At 39.4% G+C, this 22,502-nt stretch overlaps 1 protein-coding gene across 3 annotated transcripts in view; it reads right to left on the bottom strand.

Moving 5' to 3' along the window:
• Znf280d (zinc finger protein 280D) overlaps positions 1 to 21,894 on the bottom strand; it is a 76,022-nt gene extending 54,128 nt beyond the window's left edge. For 2 of the 3 annotated variants that reach the window (XM_069995341.1, XM_069995342.1), the window contains exons 1-4: positions 21,688 to 21,769; positions 5,878 to 6,024; positions 4,861 to 4,926; positions 4,628 to 4,764 (exon numbers count right to left, since the gene is read on the bottom strand). In XM_069995341.1, coding sequence (XP_069851442.1) covers positions 4,628 to 4,764; positions 4,861 to 4,926; positions 5,878 to 6,013 — 339 coding nt within the window. In that variant the 5' untranslated portion in view covers positions 6,014 to 6,024; positions 21,688 to 21,769. Of the gene's footprint in view, positions 1 to 4,627; positions 4,765 to 4,860; positions 4,927 to 5,877; positions 6,025 to 21,687 lie in introns of all 3 variants that reach the window. The other variant, XM_069995340.1, reaches the window with a different exon arrangement.
• Positions 21,895 to 22,502: the final 608 nt, after the last annotated feature.

Raw genomic sequence — 22,502 nt, 5'->3', positions numbered from 1 at the left:
AAGCAGAATACTCAGTGAAGATGATAAATGTATTATTACATATAACGAACAGGGTCCTGATTGATGTACTCTCCTGCATTTTCAACTTTCCTTACTTTAACAATATGTATTAAATGGTTTTGTTATATGTTTATAAGCTGAAGGATAATTAAGTTTCAAGAATTTTGTTTTGTTAACTTCTCAGTTGACATGAGATTGTTAAGAAGTTATGGAACCAAGTTATTGTTATAACCCAAACCACACTAGATACTAAGGTCTAAAAGATCTCAATTAAAAAAAAAAAATCAGTCACACCATATGACTCAGCTGTAATCAAACCCAATCTAACTTCAAGGTAAATACTTCATCTAAGTATGTGCACCTTACAAATGGAAAATATTCACTGTATTTTCCAAAATAGTTAACAGAACGATAATATAGTTAATATTGCTAAAACACTCTCCTGTAAAACAGTTCTGATTAATTAACTACTATAATTTTAGAAAGCAAGCAACCCATTGTAAAACAAATACTTTGCTAAAATAATGCTCCAATAGAGCATTTTTAAAATCTGAGAAAAGCACATATTCAATATGTTAAATAATTAAATATAACAACATATGTAATAATATAACATATATAATAATAGTAAAAGAAGTACTTTACAGAAATTTAGAAGACACACTTTTATAAACTACATAACCTTGGACAGGTCACTTCTCTACTTCAAGTTATTCATACTTCAAATTGAAATAACTAGCCACAATTATGTATGTTAAATGCACTTGCTCTTCACAGTAAATGCATTGTATCAACAGTTATCAAACAGTACTAATACTTAGCATTATCCCATTTTATGAACCAGTAAACTAAGACTAGACTTAAAATGAGCATCAGATACGAGTAATTATAAAGACCATGACCTTTAGCTATGTCATACTGATGTTATAAATGATAATAATGGCATAACATTCCACCTCTATCTGTAAGAGGTGTTAATACAAAGATAATCCATAAAAACACAAAACATACATACACATAGAGAACAGGATATAAAATGTAAAATTATTCATTATAATTTATTAAAACTAGTGGCTTCCAAAATTTAGGGGGAAAGTCTTGTAAATAGGATTGTCAATTCATTTCTTAATACATCATTTGAAACTTTGCATAGTAGATCACTAAGCTTTATTAAAAATACATAATTTTGAGACTCCATCCAAACAAAGGGGAAAGACTGCTCTTTTCCTAAAGGACCCCAGGATTAGGAACCATCAATTGAGGTACTTTGATTTAAAACTACACCTGCAGAAATAAAACATTCTGAGTCCTAAAAGGCTCTATTTTTTTTTTAACTTTTAGCACCATACTTTGTTTTGTTATACTTTGTTTTGTTATAACACTGGTGTTATAAAAATTTTTACCTAGTTACATTAGTTATGTCTCTGTAGTTTCTTCCCCCTAAACACCAACCAACAGCTTATGACAAATATGAGAGAGCCAGTAAGTTAATTTGATTTCAACTCATCAAAAAAGCTTTATATTCTAAGTAGCTTTTTACTGTTACTTCAGGACCATTTATTGTATGTTTTTAAAAAAATATATAAATAAAATTCTGCTTTTTAGAGGATCCAAGGTAGAAACTCAATAGATTTCTATACTTTTCATATTATTACCATTTCTCTAAGTATCCTAACTTTTTGGTTTCAAGATCCTTTTATACATTTAAAAATTATTAAACTCAAAGGTTTATGTTAGTTATTGATATTTACCATACTAGAAATTAAAACAGAGAAAAAATTTAAATATGCATTTATTAATTTATTTAAAATAACAATAAACCCATTACAGATCAACATAATAACATTATGAAAAATGGCTGGCAAACACATAAGAGTGGCATTACTTTACATTTTTGAGTATTTCTTTACTGTTTACCTTAATCAAAAGCTATGATTAGCCTATGATCTGCTATGCTTTCAATATGCAAGGATACATTTTAGTTGATGAAGAGTATTTGGCCTCATGATAATACATAATCAAGAAGTGTATTGGTAGAATTGTAAAACAACTGTACAAATATTACTTTGATCCTATGCCAAAACTCACCAGTTAGTACTTTCTTAAAGGTTTATTTCAGTATGAAACCTGAAACTTTATCTGTGGACTTTTTGTATGCTGTTTCATTCAATTACAATCATCTTATACTTTAAATGAATCTTTTACTCATATATTTTTTGTAGTATAAACACTATTTGTAAAATTTGGTTTCATTGAATCATTTCAGATTATTTCAAATATTCATTCTACAGTATCAAAAAAACATATTTATTAATACCCATCAGAAAAGTCTTGAAATACTGGGAAGCTTCTAGGATCAGAAAAGATGAAAAAAAATTCTGATTTTTTTTTTCTTTACTGAAGTTCAGATTTTATCATTTGCAGTGATACCAGTATTTGTTGTTTTCCTTGAAGTGGCAGGTGCAGTGTTTCATTTTGAGGAAGTATTAGCCAACTTCAAGACTAAGTTGACTGCATGTAGCAGACAGACTTTTCTAAAGAAGTGGCCTCTATGATCACCACTTCCTGATACGCATATCCTGTGATCCTCTTGCTCTGAGCACAGGTATAATCTCTGTCTTGCTTCTAGGAGACAGAATCTAGCAAAGATGACACAATATACAAAAGACCTTGTGTACATGGGTATGTTGCCTAAAAGTGTAATGACACCTTGCTAAGGACTTTCCTTGCTAGCTTTGACAAGACAAAGCTGTGCTGGGAATCAGTGAGCCAGACCCAACAAGATACTGAGAATCTTAATTGTTTTTTTTTGTGTGTGCCAGTCCTGGGGCTTCTGTTTTTTTCACTCAAGGCTAGTACTCTACCATTTGAGTCACAGTTCCACGTCTGCCTTTTGGTGGTTAATTGGAGATAAGATTCATGTAGACTTTCCTGCTTGGCTAGCTTTGAATGGTGATCCTAGGACTAACAAGGATTACAGAAGTGAGGCACCAGTACCTAAAGAGACCCTTAGGTTGATAACCTTTAAAGGAACTAAATACCACCAACAGCCATGTGAACTTGGAAGCAGATACTTTCCCTATAGAGCTTTATAGGAGATGCAATATTATTGACATCTTAGATGCAGTTTTGTAAGGTCCTGAAGCATAGGACTCAGCTAAGCTATGATCTGACTCTTGACTTATTAAGACTTTGGGATAAGTTGTGACTTAAGTGACATTAACTGTGGTAACAGTAAAATAAATAAGTAAACAAACACACCATGGGTTAGTCAGTCATCCTTTCAAGTAAAAGTTGTGTTCAATTAACACAAGTCAGACAGTTTGGCTCTCACTTCAATAACACAAGTGCTTTCCCTCAAGAAAACCATCATTCTTGTAGTGCTTTATATACACTACCCATTTCATCATACAGAATATTTTAAAAGACACATACCAATGGGTAGAATTAATACAATTAATAACATCAATTGGTACTTAATATGTAAATCAATGTTTCATACATTTTAATACTTCACAGAGTATAATGGGAATTTTTTTCCTGTGAGAACATGGCAGGTAACTAATAGATAAACGATTAGTATAGATTTGTGCCTGTCTTCATCCACACTAGGGCATCAGCAGCAGCTTACTCAACAATTATAGTGTCTTTAATTGTAATGATAGCAGTGCTCACTCCCAAACCCCTGAAATAGTCTTAGAGAACAAGGGGATTGCAGATCATCTTTGAGAATTGAACTAAAGCAATACTTCCATTTTTACAAAAGTACCAGTGGCTCTTGCCTATCACCCTAGCTACTCAAGGATCAAGGTTCCAAGCCAGCCTGGGCAAAAAAGTGAAACTCCATCTCCAATTAACAAGCAAACAGCCAGGTTAAAGACATGGCTAAAAAGTGCCAGGATGAGCAAGCAAGCCAGGTGAACACAAGGCCCTGAATTCATGCCCCTGTCAGGAAAAAAAAGTACATATTCATACATATTTAAGTGTGGCTACTCATGTAGTTTATCATTTAGCTTAGACCCATCATCTGCCAACTATGTGATCTTGAATGAATCATTTAACCTTCATAATCCTCATTTTCCTCAACTATAAAATAGGAGTAATAAAGTCAACTTCACAGGGATACAAAGAATTAAATGAGATTCATTTTATATAGCATTTAGCACAAACCCTTATATATATTAACAGCTCAGTAAATAATAATACCATTAAGGTTTTTGAAACTAAACCAGGAAGCTGTGCTTTTAGAATAAAAAGCTATGATGGTCTCTCAATGAGTTTTACAATTTAAAACACCTGGCCCAGTTTGAAATCTTAAAATATTTTGCCATTATGCAACATTCATTAAATACTTTTATTCATGTATTCATAGCATAGTTCTTGATACAGTAGCTATTGAATTAAAGTATATTCTCTGACTTGCTACTAGGTTGAGGACTTAGTTCCTGTAGTCATTCCTTTGGGTACCAGTTAAGCTATCAAAAAGACAGTCACGTTTTCTGATCCAACTGTGCTTCTATGGGATGAATACATATGATAGTTCAGATTTTTATCTAGTTTTTGTTTATATTGGTAAATAATATCCAATGTATCTCTGGGCTGACTGTGTAGTTTCAAAAACACTTACAGGTTTAGAAAAAGGCTGTACAATAACAGAGCTATCTGAAGATCTAGATTCAGGATGAAAATTTACTGGCGAGGCAGCAACTGGATTTGATGGGTTCGTATAGTGTTGACTTGTAGACTTGAATGCAGCAGAAATACCTGTATTTTAAAATTATACAATATATTGAATATATACACAGTGAATCTTGTCAAAATACTTCACTTTTAAACTCAAGTAGTACAATAATACTGTACCTCGACTGAGTGCACCATTCTTTATTCCCCTTGAATATGAGCTGGGGTTAACTCTGTTCAAAATATCTATAAAAAATGATAATTTTTTTAAAATTCATTATTTATATGAAATATATATTAAGAGACTAGAAACGATAATTTGAAAACAGAAAGATGCTTTGTTTGTAAGGATACGTATCTTATACCTTAGCCTTGTGTATCATACAGTAAATAAAATACCTCTCATTGTAACTAAACACACAAAACCCAGGACAGTATAATAATGTTTCATTATCATCAATATGAATGCTCTCTCGACAAATTCCTATTAAAGGCCATACAGCACTCCATGAAAGATGATCAACCTGCCACAGGAAACAGTATGAAAATTTCAAATTAATTCTTTCTCTAATAAAACTGTTATTCCAATTTGTGGGCAAGAAGAGTGAGTACTAGGCTTTTGGAAAATTTTAAAGTAGATTTTTGTGCCTTTAATCACTTCCACAATTAAGAACTATATGCTTTATGTTTTTAAATAAATTCTCCTGCCTTACAACAAACAAATACAAAAATGGGATAAAATTCTTTCTCCTTGGAATTTGTACACTCTTTTGAGTAGATTATTTGAAAAAGTACTGGTGTCCTTGCCATAACATAACAATGTCAAGTCCAATCACTCTAACTAAAAGCTAACGATACAGAGGTTGTTCCTGCAAGAAAGGCAGAAGAAGGACTTAACTGCTACAACATCAAATACAGACACTATAGGAAATGTACCTCTGTTTCACAAATTTAAGTAGGAAGTGCTGAAAGACAGGGATGGTCTGAAGATAATTCACAAATTTTCCTTTATTAAAAATAACACCTTTAGTGGGGAGGGAAGGGATAGTAGGGGAAAAACAAGGGAGGGGTAACAATGCTCTATAGGAAATGTACTAATTACCTTACACATATAACTGTAACCCCTCTGTACAGTATCTTTACAATTCAAAAAAAAAAACCTTTATAAACTTGGCTTCACTAGAAGTAAATGCTTACTTGAAATTGCTGGTTTTGAACTTGCTATCTCTCCAACAAAGATTGGTTCATCATCGTCATCATCCTCAACTTCTTTTATTTTCTTCTGCCATGGCTCTAGCTCTTCTTCTTCACATTCCATAAAAAGTTCTGCCATGTCTGAATTGTCTAATTTTCAAAAAAAGAAAAACAAATCTTATTCTTAAGGAAAAAAAAAAAACTATTTTATAACATATAGTATGGTATTAAAAACATCATATACTTTAATAATCTTAATGAAATTTCTGAATTAATTAATAATGTAGTTTGTACATGCTTTTAACAGGAAAAAACTGTTACCTCATCTGAAAGATATAAACTAGTAAAGATATAAACTAAAAGAAAAAAAAGACATAAACTGGGCTGGGAAGGTGGCTCAGTGGGAGAGTGCTTGCCTTGCATGCATGAGGCCCTGGGTTCGATTCCTCAGCACCACATAAGCAAAAAAGAAAAAAAAGCCGGACGTGGCATTGTGGCTCATGTGGTAGGGCACTAGCCTTGAGCTGAAGAGCTGAGGGACAGCACCCAGGCCCAGAGTTCAGACCCCAAGACCGGACCAAAAAAAAAAAAAAAGACATAAACTATAAAATAATGAATAACAGTAGCTATTTATGGTGGACAGAAAACTTGAGAACAATCAAATTCAATTATGTTTCAGTCATACCCCTAGAATGATTATCTCTACAAAAAAAGGATTATATCCAATTATTTTTTCCTTTTAACAAAAGACAGACTAAGAAGCAACAGGTGGGAAACTAGACTTCTTTCCTTCCTTCCATTGTTGCTCTTGCTGTGAGACTGGGATTCGAACTGGGTACTTGATATGTTGCTCACTGGCTAGCATTCTACCAATTGAGCCATGTTTCCAACTCCCAACTAGAATTACTGAACCAGATTCAGGAATATCAGATACAAAGCAAAGCAGGAGTGATTTGCTAAAACAAAATACTAGATGTGAGTAAGGCCTAGCCCATCGAAGACAAATTAGACATTTCTTACCTAAAGAAACTGATAGAAAAAATGCATAAATACCACTTTTCGACATTCTGACCAAGGACAGAAGTCTTAAAAAGTATGTTAATGCCTCACTCTTTTTTTTTGTTTTTTGGTGGGTCATGGGGCTTGAACTCTGGGCTTAGCCGCTGTCCCTCAGCTCTTCAGCTCAAGGCGAGCATGCTACCACTTGAGCCACAGCGCCACTTCGTTTTCTAGTGGTTTATTGGAGATAAGAGTTCCACGGACTTTCCTGCCTGGGCTGGCTTTAAACCATGATCCTCAGATCTCAGCCTTCTGAGTAGATAGGATTACAGGCGTGAGCCACCGGCACTTAAATATAGATGGACAACCAATAAGCACCAAGAATGTTAGCAAAACCTCCAATCTAAAAAATTAAAATTTAATAAAATATTTTTTAAATCCCAAGGAAAGGATAACATAAGGCAAAATAAGAAAATACACTGGAAAAAAAGGAAAGTAAATTGGTGTGAGACAAGAATAAATGTTATATAAAAAAAGCAACATTCAGGGGCTGGGAAGGTGGCTCAGTGGTAGAGCGCTTGCCTTGCATGCTCCAGGCCCTGGGTTGGATTCCTCAGCACCACATAAGCAAAAAAGAAAAAAGCCGGAAGTGGCGCTGTGGCTCAAGTGGTAGAGCGCTAGCCTTGAGCTGAAGAGCTGAGGGACAGCGCTCAGGCCCAGAGTTCAGGCCCCACGACCGGAAAAAAAAAAAAAAAAAGCAATATTCAGAAAAGAAAAATCAAGATAAAAAATATGATTACCAAAAAGCAAAGTTAAGAAAATATCCCCAGAGAACCATTATAAATTAGGGAAAACAAGATTATTAAAAAATCAATTTTAAAGATACAACATTATCCCAATTAAAATTTACAGAAAGAGGAAAAAAAGTGGACATAGGCTGGGTGCAAGTGGCTCAAGCCTGTTATCCTAGCTACTCAGGAGACTGAGATTTAAGGATTAAGGTTCAAAGCCAAGAAACAATGTAAGACTCTTACCTCAATTAACCATCAGAAAACCTGAAATAGCACTGTGGCTCAAGTGGTAGAGCACTCGCCTTGAGCTGAAGTGCTGAGGGACAGTGCCCAGACCCAGACTTCAAGCCCCACAACTGACCAAAAAAAAAAAAAAGAAAAAAAAAAGAAAAAGTGGACATAGGTTATCAAAGAAATAATTTAAGAGCTCCCAATGACACAGATTATAGAGGGATCATTCCTATGTACTTCTAAATACTGTTGAAAATGTTGACTTTTTAAGCCTCCTTTATTTTTTAGTTTAAGTGAGTGAGCATAAATAACAAAACTGTTGGGAACTCAGTTAGGCTTCTTGAATGACAGCTGACAGACTTTCCCTGGCTGCCTTGAGCAGTCAGCCAAGCAGTCAGCCAAAACAGCCTCTTTGGCAACCCTTAAGAATGCCCTCAGGCAGCTGGCTATTTGAAATTCCACCAGAGCTTTGATGGAACTCCACTCCAGCTGCAAGAACTACTGTTAACCAAGGTTGCTGCTGATACCAAACTGGTTTTAGGACTTTTCCTAGACATGACTGCTTCAGGTAACCTGTACTGGCTTTAAACATTCCAGTGTCTTGTTGAACTTTAGAAGACTGTAGTTATTCTGGTAACCATTTGATAGAGTTCATTTTAGAAAAAGACTTACACTTAGTCCCTAACTCTCCAAGCAAACACACCAACTACTTATTTTAAAAGAAAGTTTAAAGTAGTTAAACAACCTTGGTTGTTGTGTATTACAAGAGAAGAATTCAGGCAAGATGTGAACATAGAAAATAGGCGAAAGAATGTGTATTAGAAGAGAAACAGAACAAAGAAAGAGAACACAAGGCATAGGCATGCCACAAAAAGACAGAAGTTTAGTGCCTCTCCACCATCTTGGCTCCTCTTCGGTCTTCTTGGTTATAGAGCTTGACCTTGGGTTAGTGATAATTAGATGGCTTGCTGACTGGTGGGTCACCTTTGTTTCCTGTACAATTGTGATACAAAAGATTTAAGGTCTTATCCTTATTCCTCACTTTTTTTGCCCTTTTTATATCTGAATTCTTTTTTTTTTGTTGTTGTTGTCATGGGGCTTGGACTCTGGGCCTGGGTGTTGTCCCTCAGCTCTTCAGCTCAAGGTGGGTGCTCTACCACTTTAGCCACAGTGCCACTTCCATTTTTCTAAGTGGTTTATTGGAGATAAAGAGTGTCACGGACTTACCTGCCTGGGCTGGCTTTGAACCACGATCCTCAGATCTCAGCCTCCTAAATAGCTAGTATTTATAGGCATGAGCCACAGGCCCCTGGTTACTTCTGAATTCTTTTTTCTTTTTTTTTGGTCAGTCATAGGACTTGAACCCTGGGCCGGGGTGCTGTTCCTCAGCTCTTTAGCTCAAGGCTAGCGCTCTACCACTTGAGCCATAGCACCAATTCCATTTTTCTGAGTGGTTTATTGGAAATAAGAGTCTCAGGGCCTTTCCTGCCCAGGCTGGCTTTGAACCCCAATCCTCAGATGTCAGCCTCTTGAGTAGCTAAGATTACAGGTGTGAGCCACTGGCGCCCAGCTTCTGAATTCTTTTGTGGACCCTTTCCCCCATTTCATTGTCAGGCAAGTTTTGGTTTATCAGCTTATCCTGACATTTGCAAGCTGAATAAGCCACAATTCCCTACCAGCTTTTCTACTAACTCCATGTCATTCTTACTGGAGTTGACTCAACAGGATGTCTGATATTGGTAGATATGAGGTTATAAGTGGATCATAAGTAAGGCCAATGAGTGGTGAATATTAAGTCTTGTGATTAACAAAAACAGGAGCTGTACATATGTAAAGCTGTACTTGGTGGAATTACAGTCTGAACACACACATGCCACACATCTTTCCTAGCTATATTAGCAGGCTATTTCCCATTCTAGTCAGGTTAATCTGGGAGGCTTCTCTAGTACAACCCCCAACCCCAGCCCTTTTTGTAACATTAGGTCCAAAAAAGATTTCTCACAATCTTTCATTATTCACTTGTGATCCTAAGCAGGGAACTCTAAGAACTCTTAAGAACTTTCTAACTCCAGTCTTCCAGAAGCAGCACAGCAGCAATAGCAGCTATAATGCAGCTGGAGAATGACTTCTGAGATATTAAATCCACAAGGATCCCAGGGTTGAAAGACCTCAGCAGCTAGAAAACATAGACTTCCAGAAACTGACCAGGTACATACAAGACTCCAAAGGACTGCAGAAGTACTAAGAAGACAAGAGGCTGCAGAGAGCTAAGACTACAGAAGGAAAGAGGCAAGAGACAAGACAGAGAACTCCAGCAGCTGAAATAGTTCTAGAGAGCTGCCAAAGGTTAAGATGCACACAAATCCCAACACCCAAACTTCAGGCACAGAACTCTAGACGCTGGGTGAGAACTTCTGTCGTGAAAGCCCAGAATTGCTCTGAAATGAGCACCTACAACAGTGCTAGCTTTGAATGATTAGGGCTGTAAGTATCTTTTCAGGTCCTACAGGTCTAACTTTGAGGTGTGAAAGCCTGACTCATAAACATCTAACACTCAGAAGCTCATGGCTACCAACACTGAGGACCCCTACCTACCTACTTTTAATGTTCATCTAAATAGAACTAAATGACACCCCTCAGCTATCTATTCACAATATCAAAATTTACTTCCTATTGATTTAGATCTAGCATCTCAAACATTCCATCATCTCAACACAGTAATATCTTTTAAAATTTTTTTTTCTTTTTTTTTTGGTCCGTCCTGGGGCTTGAACTCTGGGCTTGGGCACTGTCCCTCAGCTCTTCAGCTCAAGGCCAGTGCTCTACTGCTTGAGCCACAATGCCATTTCTGGTTTTCTAATGGTTTATTGGAAATAGTCTCACAGACTTTTCTTCCTGGGCTGGCTTTGAACCGTGATCCTCAGATCTCAGCCTCCTAAGTAGCTAGGATTACAGGCATGAGCCACCGACACCCAGCAACTTTTAAGAATTTTAACTTTAGTTAACATTTCATTCTCTCTCTCTCTCTTCATCCCCCCCTCTTCCTTTTTCCCTCCTTCCCTCCACCTCCCTTTCTCTTTTGTGCCAGCACTGGGGTTGAACTCAGAGTTTGGGCACTGTCCCTTATTTATTTTTTTGTTCAAGGCTGGTGCTCTACCACTTGAGCCAAAATTCACTTCCAACTTTTTCTAACTAATTGGACAAGTCTCACAGACTTCTCTGCCCCATCTGCTTCAAACCTTAATCCTCATTAGGATTAGGGTAGCTAGTATTACAGGCATGAGTCACCAGTGCCCAATAAACAAAGCCTTTTAAAATGTAACATCGGTGGCTCACACCTGTAATCCTAGCTACTCAGGAGGCTAAGATCTGAGGATCACGGTTCAAAGCCAGCCTGGGCAGGAAAGTCCATGAGACTCTTATCTCCAATAAACCACTAGAAAAGTGGAAGTGGTGCTGTGGCTCAAGCAGCAGAGCGCCAGCCTTGAGCTGAAGAGATGAGGGACAGCGCCCAGGCCCAGAGTTCAAGCCCACAACCCACAAAAATAAAAATAAAATGTAACATTAAGCAGAAAGGTATGCCTCCACAGACTACTGAGACCTACACTAAATAGATCTAAATCACATTATTAAAAGCGTCTTTATAAAAGGAATATTTCCTCTTCACGATTGTATAGGAAATCTCTCGTTGAACACCTTCTCTTCATCCAACATAAACCTTGCAAATCTGATCCATCCTACAAGCCTTGCTCTACTTATTGCTACTTTGTCATGCAGGGTTTTCTACTTTAGAGTGTTCTGCTAAAAAGCATCCACCTCAACCAAATCCTCCTCACAGCCAAATCAAATTACCTTATTTTCTGGTTCATTCTGCTTACTTATCTTGCAGCTGTTTTAACTTCATTTCTTGGAATAGTCTATTCAGTACTTTTCTATGTGCTCAGTATGGTTTTCTACTCACCTGCTCTCTATTGTTAGATTCTCCCAATTATCATTTCCCCTTTATGTCACATAAAGACAGGTTTTCCATGCACATTAGACCTACAAACTGCTCACTAGAAGGCAGATCCAATAAACTCCAGAGTCATAGCTATTGTTTCTCCATAGTAGTGTAACAGTCGTCTAATGTTAACCTCCAATCCTGACATCTCAATTAAGTTGTAATCCCTAGTACTTCATTACTTAAGGTTGCTATCTAGATGCTGAAATTTACCTCAAATTCAATATTCTAAAACAATATATATATATTCTCCCCTTAAACATTAGTTCTACAGATTTATTTGCAGTAATTTAAGAAGTGGTAACAACTCAAGTGCTGGTACATGAACAATATATAAAAAACAGAACATCCACTCATGTAACTGTAACCCCTCTGTACAGCATCTTTACACTAAAATTTAAAAAACAACAAGGAAAAAAAAACCCAGAACCTCCAGATTAAGAATGTCATAAAATAATGCTAGAAGCTTCCAAAGTACAGTAGTGACAGGAATAATAGGCCAAATACTCCAGAATCCAGGACTTTCTGAAGACGATTGGTGCTGTCAAACAAAGTTAGCCCTCTGTCTAGCCCAACAGAAGTAGCTGTGATTACAATTGCGTGCTACCACATCTAGCCTGCTTATTACTTTTAGAAAAAAAATCAAAATTCACTGTGTCCAAATAATGGCATTTGCAGGGAAATGGATAGAGCTAGAAGGAATCATGTTGAGCGAGGTAAGCCAAGAACGAAGAGACAAACGGTACATGGTCTCCCTGATAAGTGGATGCTAAATCCAAAATGTTAGGTGATATGACAAAACTAACAGGACTTAAGAAACAAAGAACTCCCACTCATCTGGTTGAACCACTACTAAATATCCCCATGCTGCTGATCACATATATGGTATATAACATGTGAGCACCGTTATATATTACAGACTGTGATAGACAATTTGCTCCAGGAAAGTTAGAATGAACTCGTGACTTTAACTGAGCATCATTATTCCACAATACTGTGAATTTCCGGAAATTATGTAATCACTTAATCACAATCAAAAAAAAAAAAAAAAGAACCTCGGGGAAGGGAGGGAGGGAGGGGATGGTAGGGGGAAAACAATGGAGGGGGTAACAATGTTCAAGAGGAAGTGTACTCATTACCTCACTCATGTAACTGTAACCCTCTGTATAGTATCTTTACAATAAAACAAAAAAAAGAAAAAAAAATTCACTGTGTCCTGCAATCAGTTTGTCTCTATAGAAGAATCCATTCACATTACGCATATCTCAATTTTATTTTTTCTACATTTTGCTAATTCAATCATCTAGGTCACCATGGCTCATCAATTAATCCCAATTGTGTTTCTAAAAAAGAAGAAAATGGAATAACGATTCAATATTGTCCTGAAAAAGAAAGGCTAAGGGAAAGTGAGGAAAGACTAAGACAAGATAAGGAATATATAGGAGTGAAAGTAAGAAGTAAGAGGCAAATGGGTTGAGACTAATGATCATTGTTTTGGTTAATAATTGTAATCAAAACAAAAATTAACTGAAAGACAAGTTAGCTGGGTACCGGTGTCTCATTCCTGTAATCCTAGCTACTAAGGAGGCAGAGATCCAAGGATCATGGTTCAAAGCCAGCCCAGGCAGGAAAGTCCATGAGACTCTTACTCCAATAAACCACCAGAAAAAAATCAGAATGGCACTATGGCTCAAGTGGTAGAGTGCTAGCCTGGAGCTGAAGAGCTGAGGGACAGCACCCAGAGTTCAAGCCACACGATCAAAAAAAAAAAGGTACTGAGTTCATTTAAGGATAGAATTTTTACCCTAATCTGAGAAAGTAATTTACCTTAAAAAAAGTTATACATTAGTGTATTCATGGAAAATGGCTGTATTTTCCAAAACAAAACCTTTTTTTTTAACATTGCTGTAAATCTCATTACTATGTATTAATAAAGACAGCTGATTCTCTTATCAGCTTCTATATTCAATCTGCCTCACCAAATTGTTGTTGAAGGGTACAATATCCAGACACACAAGATAAATGGGTAGTAAATGAAAGGCATGGCAGAACCCTTTTTCTTTTTTTTTTGTCGGTTGTGGGGCTTGAATTCTGGGCCTGGGCGCTGTCCCTCAGCTCTTCAGCTCAAGGCTAGCGCTCTACCACTTGAGCCAGGACACCACTTCTGGCTTTCTGGTGGTTAATTGAAAATAAGAGTGTCACGGACTTTCCTGCCTGGGCTGGCTTTGAACTGCAATCTTCAGATCTCAGCCTCCTGAGTAGCTAGGATTACAGATGTTAGCCACCAGCGCCCAACTTGGCAGAACCCTTTCTGTCTCACACTCCAGAACACTGGACAACTGCTACACTAAATGAATATAAGTCAAACCAAAGTCTTTGTTGAGAAAAGACATCTATCTATACTGAATGGCCAAAATCCAAAGGGTAAAGCAACAATTTTAAACTGTGAAAAATTAAAGTGATAGGTAAATTCAACTGATGCCAATTCTAATGTACAATGCTAAAATATATATATGTGTGTGTGTATATATATATATATATATATATATACTGAGCACTAGTTATGTGTAAAATACTATTGAAAGTATAATAAAAACGTTTATTATCCCCCAAATCATTTTGATCTATTATGAAATCTAATTTTATTTTTCTACGTTTTGAAATATACTGCTACTTCAGTCATTCTAAATCTACCATGTTCAATTAATCTCACTGTGCTCAATTTTTTTTTTTTTTGGGGGGTCTGGTCGTGGGGCCTGAACTCTGGGCCTGGCCCTCTGCTCTTCAGCTCAAGGCTAGCGCTCTACCACTTGAGCCACAGAGCCACTTCCGGCTTTTTTTTTTCTTTTTGCTTATGTGGTGCTGAGGAATCGAACCCAGGGCCTCATGCATGCAAGGCAAGCGCTCTACCACTGAGCCACCTTCCCAGCCCCGCAATTTTTTTTTCTTAAAGCAATCATCAGTGAATAGACAATATATTTCTAAAACCATGGATCAAGGTACTCATTAACCAGAAAAAACTACAGTATACAATATATTTACAACAAAAATGTAGATGTTTTATTAAAAGGACATGTGACATTATTCTTTAATCCCTTAGATTTGTATACTTAATTTTAGCTTGCTATTGTTCATATAGAATACAATGTTGAATGCAGAGTATATAAAGATGGGTGGAAGAAACAAAAGATACTTTTTTTTTGGTGCTGGTCCTTGGGCTTGAACTCAGGGCCTGAGTGCTACCCTTGAGCAAAAAAGTCCTACTACTTGAGCCACAGCTCTACTGTGGGCTTTTTCTGTTGCTGTTTTGGGGGTTCTGGCAGTAAAATGGAGATAAGAGTCTAAAGGACTTTCCTGCCCTAGCTGGCTTCAAACAGCGATCCTCAGATCTTAGCCTCGGCAGTAGCTAGAATGAAAGGCATGAGACACTAACACCTGTCATTTTAATCATTCTAATTGGTGGTTTTAAGATTGAAAGTGTCTTGTTATTGTGAAGAACAAAAGATAGGATCTTTAACAAAATTATGACCCAAATGTCTTGAAGTATTGAATTTTATTGAAGGGATGTAATTCAAGATCGTATCTATTGAATAACACCTGGTCTCAAATCAGTATTTAACAAAATAAATAGTTCCAAGGTCATATACAACAGCTGATGAGTGTTTGGTTGCATTCAGATGATGTTATCCTCTATAGATAGAAATATCTGGAAAATATGAACTCAAACCTGGGCAGCATCCAACAGTGAGACATAATAAACTTGGGTACTGCAGATCTACATACACAGAGAATGAAAATGAGGATGAGAGTAGAATCACAAGAAGCAGATATTACAAGAATTAAGAAAAAAGAACTTCAAACTTCTGTCAGAAATAAAACTTGTGGCAAATTTTTACAAAAAATTGTACAAAATCACTGAAATTAACCTAACTGGAGAGAATATGCTCAAGTGGGGATGATGAGATTTATGGTCTTACAACATCTATTTATCATAGCTCACTACTGCTATAACAGCCCCAAACTGAGTATTATCCATCAAGAAACTTTCTAGCTGGCACTCTTACCACAATGTTCTTTTGTGCACAGATCTCAAACTGGAAAAAAAGAAAATATGCTTTGTGTAGATAAAGATTTAAAGGGGGATTATATGTGCTACAATTGCAATAATAAAATGTAATCAAAGAATTCAAATGTGTTCAAACTCATTGTACGGGTGGTATGAAATGGATATAAGATATTTTCTGTTTTTCAACATTCTAAGTATATACAAAGAAGTTTGCTGTATTTATATTTTTATTATTAAGAGCTTAAATTGTTTTGTCTTTATTCTTTTCACGTTATGCTTTTGTTCTTATTTCTATAAATTATATAAAATAACTTACAATGTAAAACCTAAAACAAAATCCTTTCCAATTTAGATATTAGTCATAATTTTTTCCTGTACAATGAGGATCAACAGAACCCTTAAAAGCATATTGCTTTGCAGAGTGAACCAAATTCTAAACAGTTTGTAATATGAGTTGGAGTAACTGAAGTTATTATTTACATCATTATTTAAAGCAATTTGAAGCTAAACATAGTGGTGCATGCTTATAATTTTAGCACTCAAAAGGCTGAGGCAGGAGGATCGTAAGACTAGTCACAAAAACAAAAGAAACAAAAAAGAGGGAAAAGCACTTTTTTTCTCTCAAAAAAGAAAAGTTATTCAGGATTACATATTTAATTATTAATGAATGTTTTAAGTATTTTTCAACTTCCAAAAGTTACTTTTGAAATAACAATGCTGTCAATAAAAATTTCTAGTCTCCTGTCACCTAGTATTAACTTTATATACATATCTATAATTATTCTGATTACATAAAAAACATTTCTTGATATACTATCTAATTTCTTTTGCAGAAATAAAACAAGTGAGTGTTTAAAATGATTTGCTCCTTCCCTTTGCCTTTCTTCTCTACTAAAAATGTTACTGCTGAGAAGTAAAGCACAGGACTGGAGTAAGAGTGTTGACATTTGCAGTCTTCCAACACGAGCCACCTCAGAACTTTCTATTCACCATGACTCCTTAGTACTACAAAGGCCCTCAGCAAGCTTTCAAAGACAGGTGTTTTTCTGACTTTGTTTTCTCTCTTCACCTTTCTAATCTCAAGAGGTAATAGCTATTTCAATTTCTCTAGGTAGATTACACTCCCAAACTGCCCTCTTTCTCCCTCCTAACTCTCAACCACTCACTTCTGACAACAGCTTTATCCGGTAACTGCAGATAAATTCATACAAAGTACAAAAGCTAAAATATCACCCTACAGACTTGTTAAATACAAAAGGAAATGCTTCAATACAGAAATACTTCATCTCCTCTAACAGATCAAATGAGGATTACTAATAAGACAACCTTACTCCATTGGTATTGTAAAACATGAAGTATAAAACATGACCTATGAACACTCAAAATATTAAGCCTTGGGCTGGGAAGGTGGCTTAGTGGTAGAGTGCTTGCCCAGCATGCATGAAGCCCTGGGTTCAGTTCACAGCACCACCTAAACAGAAAAAGCTAGAAGTGGCGCTATGGCTCAAGTGGTAGAGTGCTAGCCTTGAACAAAAGGAACTTGGGGACAGTGCCCAGACCCTGAGTTCAAGACCCAGGACTGGTAAAAAAAAAAAAAAAAAAAAAAAAAAAAAAAATTAAGCCTGATAGTATGGAGAGTCTTCCAAATACCAAAAGTAGAACAACCCTATGATCCAGCAATACCATTCTTGTAATCCAAAAGACTGCAAATCAGGATACACAAAAAAGACACCTGCACACTCACATTCATGACGTTCTATTTACAAGAGCCAAGTTATAGAAGCAGCCCAGATGCCCTACAACCAATGGATGGATGAAGAAAATGTGGGGGAAATGAATGGACTTGTGAAAATTTATGTTGAGTGAATAAATCAGACTCAGACAAGGGGCACATATTTCCTCTCTCATGTGCAAGCTAGACCTAAAAATATAAACATAAGTGAAAATACATACAGGATCATATGCACACATATACTATCAGGATTAGATTTCCATGATGTATCCTCTTTGAACAATTAATAGCTTAACAAATGAAAATCAAGAAGCTAAAATGTCTTGCCTGAAAAGAAGGCAGGGGTTAAGGGAGGGAAGGCAGACAAATGGGAGAGGGCAAGAGTGGATGAATACAGTCACAATACTCAATGTACATATGTAAATAAAGAACTTGAAAACTTGAGGGGATAGGCAGGGATGGGATAGGAGAGGCAACATTGATCAATCAAGATTCACTGTAGACATGAATGGGCATGATGAACTATAACCCCTTTGTACCATTTTTAAAAGAAACTGTAGATAGAGCCGGGCGCTGGTGGCTCACGCCTGTAATCCTAGCTACTCAGGAGGCTGAGATCTGAGGATCGCGGTTCAAAGCCAGCCCGGGCAGGAGAGACTGTGAGACTCCTATCTCCAATAAACCACAAGAAAACCGGAAGTGGCGCTGTAGCTCAAGTGGTAGAGCGCTCGCCTTGAGCTGAAGAGCTGAGGGACAGCGCCCAGGCCCAGAGTTCAAGTCCCACTACCGACCAAAAAAAAAAAAAAAAATAAAATAAAAGAAACTGTAGATATAAAAATATTAAGCTAGGGCTGGGAAGATGGCTCAGTGGTAGAGCGCTTGCCTTGCATGCATGGGGACCTGGGTTCGATTCCTCAGCACCACATAAGCAGAAAAAAAAAGGCGGAAGTAGCGCGGTGGCTCAAGTGGCAGAACACTCACCTTGAGCTGAAGAGCTGAGGGACAGTGCCCAGGCCCAGAGTTCAGGCCCCACGACTGTATCCCCCCACCCCCTCCCCGCAAAAAAAATTAAGCTAGAAGCCAGCCCAGGCAGAGAAGCCTTGAGAATCTCATCTCCAATTAACCACCAGAAAACAGCAAGGGGCACTGTAGCTCTGTAGTGGTAGAGCTCTAGCCTTGAGCAAGAGCTCAAGGACAGGGTCCTAAGCCAGTAGTTCAAGCCCCACCACCGATAAAAAATAAATAAATGAGAATAGCCACTGTTAGGTCCACCCAGGAAAAATGGCTCCTTCCCTATTGTTCTTCCTTGGTGCACTTGTAGCCCATTCCCTACAAGCCCCAGCCCAGCATTCCTAACGCAAGTAACTGGCCCCTGGGTTGCTATGGGAGGTCCCCCTGGCTCTGAGGTCTTCCCTGAGTCCATACCTCCTCCTGCCCTCGCCCTATATATCAGTCTCCATCATTAGTTCTGCCCCTTGTTTTGTCCCTGGCCACAGACTTTCCTTTGCCCCTTGCCCCTCCTTTTCCCCTTCCCTGCACCCTTGTGCCCCTGCATGTCTCCATCTCATGCAGGTCAGCAGTATGCCCTCCCCTAATAAACTCTTTTCTATCTGAACCATGTGGTAGTCTCCTTTCCACTGAACCTTACAGCCACTAGCAGATACAGAATGTGGGATATTTTTCAAAACTGTCAACCTGATCATTTAAAAAGCCCAACATTAGCAGGGCACCAGTAGCTCACACCTGTTATCCTAGCAACTCAGAAGGCTGAGATCTGAGGATCAGTATTCAAAGACAGCCTGGGCAGCAAAGTCCATGAGACTCTTATCTCCAATAAACCACCAGAAAACCTGAAGTGGTGCTGTGGCTCAAGGGGTAGAGTGCTAGACTTGAACTACAGAGCTAAGGAACAGTGCCCAGACCCAGAGTTCAAGCCCCATGATCAACCAAAAAAAAAAAAAAAAGTTGGTCCAAAAACTGAACAAAGAGGTTTGGGGACTACAGGAAAAATGTGAATATGGACAACACTGCAGACAGATCTTAAAAGAATATGCTTGGGCTGGGAAGGTGGCTCAGTGGTAGAGTGCTTGCCTTGCATGCATGAGGTCCTGGGTTCAATTCCTCAGCACCACATAAGCAGAAAAAGCCAGAAGTAGTGCTGTGGCTCAAGTAGTAGAGCACTAGTCTTGAGCTGAAATGCTGAGGGACAGTGCCCAGGCCCAGAGTTCAGGCCCCATGACCAACCAAAAAAAAAAAAAAAAACAACAAAAAGAGAGAAAACATGCTTGTTTATGGTATTGTATATAAAAAATTAGGTTAATCTTATGAGATGAGTACTGAGTTGTGGGATCTGCAACATACATTCAAATGTTCAACAGAACTTGAGGTCAAAGCAAAGACAACAATAGTGACCTGTTAAAACTGTGTGGTAGGTATAAGTGTTTAATATGTCTAAAGAAAAAAAAGAATAATGTGATCATTGCAAAAGCTTCCAAGTCAAGAAATGAACTCAAAAATAAAGATGTAAAAAAAAAGTTAACTGAGTTATATTGCTCGAATGTTGGAGGGTAAGTCTCCTTGAGCATTCTCACCCATTCATTCAGCTGGACAGAGAATGAGTAATCATAAGACCAAAGAATCTTATCATTGGCTCTAGTTAGCCCAGGTCATCTTATTGAAGTCACCTCTCCGAAAGCTGTTTCCTTCCGTGCACAACAGCTCCACTAGCACAGACCACTTCAAAAGAGGTTATAGGTACAGATTACTTGGTTGTCAACCACAAATTCAAATGCAAGATACAATCACAATGGAATTTGTAGCCACGTTAAAAACCACAGCCTCTAACCAATGCCTCCCCCAGGCCCATAAAGAATCTGCTTAAGTACGATACGGATGCTAGGAAGCAAAACACTTTACAAAAACTAAGAGGTTTTTGGAGACTTTCAAACTCTCCTTCCTGCTTTTAGCGTCACGCTTAATAAAGGCAAAGAAAGGCATCAAATGCTGCAGATTCACAGTCCAACCCTGAAAATAATAGAGCCAGGTTTTTAAACCGGCAAGCAGCATTTCTAAAATAAATCAGACCCCCATCTCTACAAACAAAGAGAATCCCTTAGCCAAAGTTCTATGCGGGTAGAAGCGGGTTCGCTTTCCCCCCCCAGTCCTCGCTCACTTTAGACTTTCTTCCTAAAAGCATGAAAAGAAAAAACCCACAAAACTTTAGATAAGTTGAGAGACATCTCTGGCTTCTTTTGAGCACGCGAAACTCTTGAGTGTGATCGATCACTCTTTTCTGTCTGAGGAGACCACCAAGTCGGTTCACCTGGGTCCTCTTTCTCATGGAGACAATAACGGGACTAAGGAGGCGGCAGGCTGGAGGCGAAGTCCCTTGGACCAAAAGCTGCCCGGCGGGTTTGCAATCACCGGGGTTACCTGACCAAAACGAGGGACCCTGGGGCCTGCAAGTTCTCAACACCCTTCGGTCTCCGACAAACCGAAGACAGACTTAGGGTGACCCGGGGTGCAAGGGGAGAAGGAGGAGGAGGAGTCAGGGACCCCGGCGGGATCCTCGCCAAACACTCCGCCTAAAAAGACACAAAACATCAAAGGCAGGGTACACATGCAAACGCGGGGCCGGGGAGAAGCAGGCGCCCCGAACGAGGTTGGAGGTGGAGACGGAGATGGAGGCGCCCCCCGCGGCCTTGTGCGGGGAGGGTCCCCCCGACCGGCCTGGGGGGGGGGGGTTGAGGGGTCCGTCCCGAGCGCTAGGGCCGACGGCGACGACGATGCAAGATGGCGGTCCGACCCCACTGCGCATCCGGTCCCCTCCCCACCCCCACGCCAAGGCGCCTCCGACGACGACAGCGGCCCGCCCCGGCCTGAGACCCCCCCCCCACGAGCCCAGTGCCCCCCGAAGTGCGGCTGGCGCAGGCCGCGCTGGAAGGGGCCTCCGCCCGCGGCCGCGCGGGGCGGGCGGGGGGGGGGGTGCGCTTACCGTGAGCGGAGCCGGCTCGGCCTGACTGGAGCCCTGAAAGAGGAGGAGAAAGAGGAGGAGGCGGAGGAGGAGGAGGAGAAAAAGGAGGAGCGCGAAAAACTACCAAGCGGCGGCGGCGGCAGCAGCGGCGGCGGCGGCGGCGGCGGCGGCGGCGGCGGCGGCTCCCATTGCGGAGCCCGCAGCCCGAGCCGTGGGAAGTGGGAGAGGGGGAGGGGAGACGGGGGAGGGAGTGGGGGGGGGGAAGCTGGCGCGGCCACGCGCGCGCGCGCGCGCGCGAACGCGCACTGCCTCATGGGTAAAGCTCCGGGTCAGTCTCCCGACTACATCCGGGCTCCTGGTTTTCCCGCCGACACAAAAGGCGGGCTTCGCGCCATGTGTGTGGGGCGTCGCAGGCTCTCGAAGGCCCGGGCTGTTGCCTCGCCTCGTGGCTGCACCTCGCCTCGCCTCACCTCACCTCACCACCCGCGGGTCACAGCGGCCACGCCAGACCAAGGCCCACAGTCCTTTAAAGCCAGTGTGTAAGCGTGCAGCAGTGAGTGCTCAGCCGGCTTCCTTTGTCAAGGTTGGAAAGATGGGGGGGGACCCCAAAAATGGTCTTGCTTGGGAAAAATTTGAAACATGACCAGCCTGGGAGAGAAAGGAAGAAGTCAACCCCGACCTAGCAGAAGGAATCCAGTCAGGGTCCTCCAGCCATCGGCTCATTTTGCCCAGTTGGTTGGAAACGTACGTTGACCTTTACCCTATGACCACCCTATGGTGGCGGTACCCTTGGAATACCTTGAAATGACAACGTTACGCCCAGTGCATGTACAAGG

This window comes from Dipodomys merriami, unplaced genomic scaffold, assembly GCF_024711535.1.
Source record: "Dipodomys merriami isolate MVZ:Mamm:240054 unplaced genomic scaffold, mDipMer1.0.p SCAF_48, whole genome shotgun sequence".
Classification (NCBI taxonomy): Eukaryota; Metazoa; Chordata; class Mammalia; order Rodentia; family Heteromyidae; genus Dipodomys; species Dipodomys merriami.
Note: the sequence above shows the minus strand (reverse complement) of the source record. Positions and strands in the feature narration are given on the sequence as shown.